This window comes from Uranotaenia lowii, chromosome 2 (genome assembly GCF_029784155.1).
Source record: "Uranotaenia lowii strain MFRU-FL chromosome 2, ASM2978415v1, whole genome shotgun sequence".
Lineage (NCBI taxonomy): Eukaryota > Metazoa > Arthropoda > Insecta > Diptera > Culicidae > Uranotaenia > Uranotaenia lowii.
The window spans coordinates 414,891,907-414,900,574 of NC_073692.1; the positions used below are offsets into that span (position 1 = coordinate 414,891,907).

Here is an 8,668-nt window from a genome sequence, read left to right on the forward strand (position 1 = left end):
CATAAACGATTTACTTGAAATTAATTGTTTTTTGAAAATTCACACTTATGATGGTGAATTTTTTATGGTTATGGATTTAAAATATAATTTTTTAATGAATTTATGAAAAAACAATTCCTAAGCTTTCAAATGCACCCTTCAGATCTGCAATACGATGTTAGATGAGAAAGATATGAATGAGATAAATTTGCATGTTTTTGAAAAAATGATCCCAAACTTTTGGTCGATACACCATACTAGGGGTGATCCCAAACTTTTGGACGATAACTTGAGTGTCTATTTTATTAATTAAAAGTACATTCTTAAATTTTTGCACAAATTTTTTTGATTGTGTTTTGAGAAGTATAGAATAAGGATTCTAATGCAACTCAAATTTTGAAATTTGGTCCACCCTATCGCGAGATGATCGGCTTTGAATATTGAGTGCGTTTTTTCGAAAATGCTCTAAATTTAGGTTAAGTTTTAGGTGCAAAACTAAAACATTATTTCTGGGCAAAAAAACTCCGAAATAGCTATTGCTCATTATCTTTCAAATGAGTTCAGAAGATTTGCAATATGTCCTAAGACGGCTGAGATATGAACGATCAAAATTTGCATGTTTTTTAGCGGGTGATCCCAAACTTTTGGCCGGCAGTGTACGACTTAATGATCAATAGTAAATTATAACACACCAACAAATCGAATACAACAAGAAGAGCACCGATTGCCGAATAAAAAAAACGGGTGAGCAAACGCTCTCTTTCTACAAAGGATTGGAAATGTTCAACAACCACCGACGAGCATCAAAGATAGTTTTAACCATTAACTCTTTCAAGAAACTGCAATACAATACATAAAACAGATTGTTTGAAACCAAATAAAGTAAACAAAAATATGACTAATCATGACGAGGGTCGTACGATGAACGTGATGAAAATCTGACGAAAAATCAGATACTAAATTGTACGGTGATGAACATACGCAGGAAAAAGACGAAAACGTCATGAAAAATAAAATTTCAAATGAGGAAAACGATAGAACACCAAACGTTCTGTTTTCTACAACAGAATGAACCAGTAACAAAATCAACAGTTGAGCATCAAAGGCAGTTCAAACATGGAAACCTTAAAGAAATGGACATTGCAATACGTAAAACAGCTAACTTGGAATAAAGAATAATCCCACATCCATAAGGGACCATTCAAATATTACGTAACGCTTTTAGGGGGGGGGGGGGGGGAGGGGGTATAGCAGTTTGTTACGCTTTGTGGATTTTGCTTAGAAATTCCGAGACCAATGTGTTACGTAGGGGGGAGGGGGGGTCGAAAATACTCAAAAATTGCGTTACGTAATATTTGAACGGCCCCTAAGATTGTAGGATACAGATGAGACAGAACAGTAAAAAAGTTCTGTGATTCTGAACATGCAGAATCAAGTGGAAAAACGGACTACTTGGATTGTAGATCATTTTTCGCGAAATGCGCGGACAAATTGCCTATAAAAAGAACGGCGCCTGAACGTCAAGGTCATTCTTGATTCGGATTATGTAGTGCAAGTATCACTAGCCGAATAACCGAAATGAGGCTATGGGAACTGCATTTTTCCCAAAAATACTCCAATAACTACCCAGTGTGTTCTCGTGTGATATTTTAGCCGCCCGTATCGGGGTGCGTGTTCATTCATTAAAATCCACAAAAGGAGCCGTCAGATTCTTCCACACACACTTTCACACACAGCAGCAGCAGCATAAATGGACGAAGAGAAATCACATGTAGGAACTCACACAACCGAATGCCGAATACGGATTCGTGGTTGCCCGCTGAGAAAGTTGATCGCTCGCTCGCTGATGGGTGAATGGTGAATAGATCACAGTCGACGGTAGAGGTTTTGTTTATTTCGATCTACGCTGGTGTTGGGGCTCATTGATGTCAGAAATTGCCGCACATTCGCCTGCTAACGGCACCATTCATTCGACTTTGACGTCAGCAGATGAGAGTTTTCTGGGTATGACCTGTGAATGAACTACGTATAGGAAATATAAAAGTTTCTCATCTTTTGCGGTTCATCTACAACACCACACATCTATCCCATGCATCTGTCAGTTAGTTGTCAAAATTGGATGTGAGAAGTGTGTGAAAACGAGAAAAGCCTTCTTAAATATTGTGTGTCCATTGCAGAAGCAAATCTTTGGATGGAAAAATCGAAAATGCTTCTGATTTAGGTCCCGGGACCGATCGAATTGTGTTGTTTAACGTCGAGTGCCGTCGATTATGGTCGGTTTCGTTGAAATTGTTCGCTCAAGGACTGGTATTCGTCCTTCCGGTTGACGATCTGTGGAGTGGATTAGGCATTTGTCTTATGAGATTTTTTTTTCCTGCTGCTCACCATCACACCATTGGTTTGTGGCTCGGGCTGAGAAAAAAGCAGCTACACCACAAGAAGAAAATACGGTAAAACGTCTTTTGTGTCTGATTGTTGATGGTCCTGCGATGAAGCATTATTGTGCTCTACCCATCGATTGGCTGGGTTTGCCAATTATTCATTGATTGTTTCTGGTTAACGAGCTAATCCAGCTGAAAACATATTGAGTGTTTCGAAAATTTAAGCATGATACGTTGTGTTTATTTTCGGTTCTTGCGAACAAAAATTGTTGAATTGTATCTCTGGCATTGTCTGCCAGGAGCATTGCGAAGCAGCAGGAAGATTTCTGCTGAGAGCTAGGCATGTGTGAAAAGAGGATGTCTCTCGCCTTTAGATCACTATGGTCATCATGAGGTCGTGTTCGTTGTAGAAGTGTGGGTACCTATTATTGGAGAACATCTTTCAAGTATTTATGCTGCTTTCATTTTCGCGAAACACGAAAAGTGAAATACTAAGATGGATTTGCCGTGGAAATTTCTTGTGACCTCTGAGAGCTCAAATGGATCTCTAACTTTTTCTTTCTGATTATGTGTGAAGGAAAACTTGGATAAGAGTTAAGAAAACATTTCCTCGAAGCTGAGTAGGGAAAACTTCACCGAATACGAGAAATCATAAATACAGCAGGTTTTTCCTAACCCAAGATATGAATTGCCTCCAACCTTACAAGTGAAATCGACAACAAAAAACAAAAGAAAAGCGAAATTTTGTTTTGTCTCGAAGTTTGTGTACGAAAAGGAAAACAAGTGCATGACGTATACGGTGGGGTGCTGTCAATCGCCGCGGCGATTAAGGGGAGACATTTGGGAGGCTTGTTCGAGAAAACAGAATTAGGTTTCCATAAACTTTAAAGGCGGCATTTGTCCACACACCGTTACAGGTGGTAGTGGGTGAATCGTTCATTGACTTCGCCAGTCAAATTGATTCTGCCTGCCTGGAAAATAGTGTGTTATTTTTCATCAATGGTGACGTACCAGCATGTGTGTGCATTCTGATTGGCATTCACTTTTCGGAATGAGCAAATGATAATAGTAGGTCATCACTCATCATCACATGTACAGAGGGTAGCGAAGTTTGTGCGTGGTGTTTTAATGTCTCTTCTCCCTTGGACCAAACAGTGCTTCCAGCATTTCTAGAAAATGTGCATTTTTGCATCACAAAAATAAGCCACCGGGTTGGAAGTGTCATCCGAAAATTCCAGCGGAAGACCGAATTTAAAAAAAAAAAAAACAATGTGAACTATTCTTAGCTTACATCTTTACTTGATGTCATTCAAAATTCTGGTGTTTCAGAAAAGTGTTTGACTTCAAATATGCAGACAATGATTTTGCTCTGACATTTTGTCGTGAAAATAATTTGATGTGTATTGTTTACATTCTGACAGTAGATTTCATCAGGTGCGTGTGGGTCGGAAGTCCGATTCCCGACGGAAAAACACTTGTTGAAGCTCACTATTAGGCAATTCGCGTATTGACTATTGTTAGTGGAACTAGCAATCGCTAGTGTAGAGTGTAGCTTTACAAGGACCTTACCCTGATAGAAAATTAAATTAACTCTATTCCTAACACAGAACCTGCCTTGAATTGCTCATTTCAATAGGTTATGGATCCAGAAACATCTGAAAGTGGAAAAAGAGTTATATCAAGAGGGGTACTCTCAGGAACTTGTGGTTAGCAAGTGTGTCAGTTACCAGCGCAAAAGAGTCTACCAGCTAGAGTAACGAGCTACGCTGCGGTTAATAGCATGAGTTAGTTCCCGACGGCTGAGAGGAGAACTCACGGGATCCAAAACCAGGATTGATCAGCTAGCGGCGCTAGCGCAGAGGTCGGATAGTTTAGTCAGGAGCGGAGTCTGGATGCAGTTGATCACCGAGAGAGTTACTCTCGTGGTGTGGTGCTGCGCTGTGGTCAGCGTGCGTGTTCTCGCATCCAGCTGCTGGAAGGTATTCTGGCACGTTGGGGAAGATTGTTTAGGCGAAGGTCAGTTGCCAGCCTCACCTCATTGCATACTCCAAATTCAAGCTGGACGGCATGCAACTGCTAATTTTCGATGGCTGTAGAAAGTAACTTGGTGTTGCGGAAAAGTTCAACAATCGACGATGGTCTTAAACATTCTCAATCTGCGAATTGAGGTGTTGAAACTCACGATTAGGCGATTCGCGTATTTACTATCGTTGGTGGAACTAGCGATCGCTAGTGTAGAGAGTAGCTTTGTAAGGACGTTACTGAAGCAAAGAAAACACTGACTGAACCTGCGTTGAATTACTCATTTCAACAGCACTCAACCCAACGAAAACGATCACAAGCGCGTGGTAACTATACCTTCAAACGCAAACCAAACACCTTCGTAAAAAAAATGTGCACGTGAGTGGGTGTTTCGTGCAGGGGATCAAAACACGAGTCGGACTACGTTTGTTTAAGGTCCAGAAGTCCCCAAATTGAAACGAGAAGCATATCAAAAATTGACCAAACCACACTGTTACGTGATAGATGATGAAAAGTATAACAAGTATAAGTTTGATGTTCCCGAAAAGTTCAGGACGCAGATGATCTCGAAATTCGCTAGGAAATATTTGTTTTGGCAAGCCATTTGCCTAGTTGCCGAAAGATTTGACCCAGGGGACTGAGATAAACGGAGAATCATCGTCAATGATCAAACAAATTTTGCAGCCAATGATTGAATTTGTTATAATTTGTTGCTATTTGTTAGAGAGAATAAGAAGGATTCAGTTAAAATGAGAGAAACCGGTGCTCAGAGAGAGTGAAAATGTGCTAATTGTTGCAAATTGTTACGATTTCTTAAGCTGTTGTGGAATTTTGATCATTTCCATTCCAAATGCAAAGAATTCTCTCTCCACTGCAATCCCTTGAGCTGACCTCCCCTAAACATCCCGGCCACCTTCTAAATCGAAAACGGTCGATCCTGTAAAACACAATAAAAAACGCATTCAAAAAATTTTCATACCCGTACCGTAGTAAGGACTAGATGTTTGAGTAAAAATAAGTATCATCGCTCGTTCATCAAAAACTTCCAAGAACTACAAAAAAAAATCGGGACTTTTCTGATATGCGATATCGTTTTTAGTACCACCGAAAAATGAGTGCATCGCTCTTGTACTGGAGATTATAAAAGCCCCAACGTAGAATGCATCAATTCAATATCCAATTTGGCGTTTTACTCGAGTTGAACGAAATTTTTCATTTTTCTTTTATTTTTTTTTCTTTTATCTGGGATTTTAAACTTGTTTGCTTATTCATCCCGTAAATTTAAACGTTTCACGTAGTTTTGAAGCAGATTTCTCTATGTTTTTGTATGTACTTTTTTGTTTTGTGGTTTTTTTTTGTAATTTTTTTTCTCTGTTTTTTGTATTTTTTTGTTTTGCTTTTTTTTCATATTCTTTTTTAAATATGCAAATAAAAATTAAAAAAGATTCCAGTGTACACAATTTTGTTTTCCAACAAACTGGCAACACTTCCGAAGCCCACACTGAACCTCGAAAATACCCAAACTTGAGAACTTTCTCCGCCAACCCGAATGAAACTCCCTCCCTACAGGTTTGGCTATTGGTGGCATAGCTCAAAGTTAAGCTCTTAAAGGAGAACTCATCCCCCAAAATCTGATACCACAATAAAATGGAAATCAAAATAAAAAAAATATCGCCAGGTACAGGAATCACACCCATACCTGCAATGTCTTTGCGATTACCATCTCAGGATGCTAACCGCTCGACCACCGGAGAGTTGTTGAGAGAGGTAGCTACATCATCGTATAAGTGAGACTTTCTGCGAATGAAGCGGGAATAAAAGTTATCCCCCAAAAAAAACAGTTCTTCGCTTTGAACTAACCCCCTAAACCTAAATCTGCCACGATGGAGGTAACAGAATCAGATGCGCTTACAACAAAAACCCCCCAAAAAAACAGTTCTTCGCTTGAAGGACAAGTTTGGCTTATTGGAAAGCTGTGATTTTTTCACAAACTTAAGTTGTCAATCTTGAACTTAGGTTTGGCGGGTGGCAGTTCTCAAGTTTGGGTATTTTCGATTTTCAGTGCACCGCCGGCAATTGGTGAGTTCCTTCGGATATGAATGGGTTCATTGTGAGAAGCAAAAGTGAGAAAATGCCAGCCCCCTCACTACCCAACTCACAAAGAATTTGTTTTGTATCTCACGTAATCATAAAAGAGGCTGCGGTAAAATAATAGACAGACTGTATCAGGTATCCTTTAAATATCAGCTGTTTTTTATTTCAATTATTACCAAAACTTGTTTTTTGTTTAGATTTAAGTCTACACATTGCTCATTTTTGTGTCATTTCATGATGCAATATGACCAAAAAGAGGGAGAAAAGATGATCCTCGAAAGGACGCTTCTAGAACATCATTGATAGAAATAAAACGTGAATTCCTTAACTAATTCTTTCGGAAAAATCTTTATTATTTATCTACGCTCCTACGACTTTCCAAAAATAATCCACCGATTCACTCCTATCGCCTTTTAAATCATCCCCCTCTCGGATTAGTAGGTCATTGCCATCACGAATGACCGAGGACGTTCGTTTGAGGATGGCGTCGAATTTGGATCTCTTCTTAAAAAGTTGGATCGATAAGGATAAGAACACTCACCGCATCATGCTTTTCGGTTTTATGTTGGCTCTTATTCAGAACGCTCGTTCGTCTCGTTCGCCAATATGCATATACATACACTTGACAACTACCATGTGGTAATACTTGGGAGACGACATTCGAATACCGATGCACTACAGACTATTTTAAGATGATTATGTTATGATTTGGAAAACAATATATTGAACAACCTTATTTAACAAGAGAGATTTGCAAATATTAAGTTATTTAAATTTGAATTTAAACAATTCAGTAATCCAAGACTTTCTTTCTTTTTCAGCAAAACTTATCTCCAAATGTCGAATGATTGTATATTACTTTGAGTCCTAATCGAACACAGTTCCGAAGGCTGTAATAATCCATCGTGTGAATGCATGAATTAACGATAAACCTATACAAACCACAATGCAAAGTTTGGAATCTGCATCATGCCCAGAAGCAGATGTAAGTAACATTTTCTTGACACAAATTTAAAAGAATAGTTTCGTAACACTTCCATATTTTTTTAGTATATGTTAAACGACGCTTACTGTAAATTGAGAAAATCTCCCTCACGTCAGCAGACGCTCCTGATTGATCCACCGCCGCAGTATCCAAGTTTGCCTAGTCCTATTCTGAACGATAGCACGCCACTGTTCAACACCAGCAGTAGTAGCAGCGCCACAAGCCCGCTACCATCATCCTCGTCCTATGCAACCCTAGGCAGCATCCATTCGACCTCACCGCCTGCTACGCTCTTGGCAACCCCACCCTCGGCGTCCTCTCTATGCCAAGTTCCACCGGGAAGCAATACCGCGGCCCAGCTGTTCAAATCCTCTTTCTCACCTGCGTCCGCTTCCACGTCCTCGATCATCAGCAGTAACCTGCCCCATGTAAACCACCTCCATCATCACATCGAGAAGCGGGGAGCAACTGACTCCGGCTACATCAGTGGCTCCCCGTCCAAAAAGTCTAAACTATCTTCCTTGGCCGGGGCATCGTTCACATCATCTTCAGGGTCTTCACCAATCAACAGTTCTTCCATCGTTGGCTCATGTAACTATTCCATTGGCGGCGGTACGAGCAGTGGAAGCAGCAGCAGTCATCACCATCAACAGCAGCAACAACAGTTTGGTGGTGGTAGTAGCAGCTATGGATACGGTGCAGCAGCTGCTGCTTCGCCCTCCGCCGGAACTAGCTCTGCTGCTGTGGCTGGCACTTCCTCAGCTGCATCACCAAATGTCGCTGCCGGTGGCGGCCGATTTAACATACACGAGAAGCTTAGGGAATTGTATCTCGAATTATTAGCCGAAGACAATACTGATACTAACAGGGTAAGTAGACACTGGAAAATGATTTTCTGAGAGCTATTCCATGACCAAATTCGATGGCATCTTCTTCTTTCAGTTGAACTTGAGGAATACGTCGTTCTTACTGGAAAAACTGGTGCTGCGGGAGAATCTGAGCACCTTGATCCTAAATCTCTACCCCGGCAATAAAGGATATTCCTTAGCATTTAGGCGAGGTGTTGAGCAGCAGAACGATGGAGGACGAAGTGTAAGTTCTACATTATACTGAACACATTTTTTAAACTAATAACTCTCTATGCTTTCAACAGACCGCTAAAAGTGGCGCCGCGTCCTCGTTGCTGGTGGATCAGTTACTGCCGGGC

At 40.4% G+C, this 8,668-nt stretch overlaps 1 protein-coding gene across 1 annotated transcript in view; it reads left to right on the forward strand.

The window, feature by feature from the left end:
- The first annotated feature begins 2,062 nt into the window (after positions 1-2,062).
- The window catches only part of LOC129743418 (uncharacterized), a 29,007-nt gene continuing 22,401 nt past the window's right edge, over positions 2,063-8,668 (forward strand). The window contains exons 1-5 of the mRNA XM_055735452.1: positions 2,063-2,429; positions 7,298-7,461; positions 7,527-8,330; positions 8,404-8,553; positions 8,615-8,666. Of these exons, the coding sequence (XP_055591427.1) occupies positions 7,423-7,461; positions 7,527-8,330; positions 8,404-8,553; positions 8,615-8,666 (1,045 nt within the window). The 5' untranslated portion in view covers positions 2,063-2,429; positions 7,298-7,422. The remainder of the gene's footprint in view (positions 2,430-7,297; positions 7,462-7,526; positions 8,331-8,403; positions 8,554-8,614; positions 8,667-8,668) is intronic.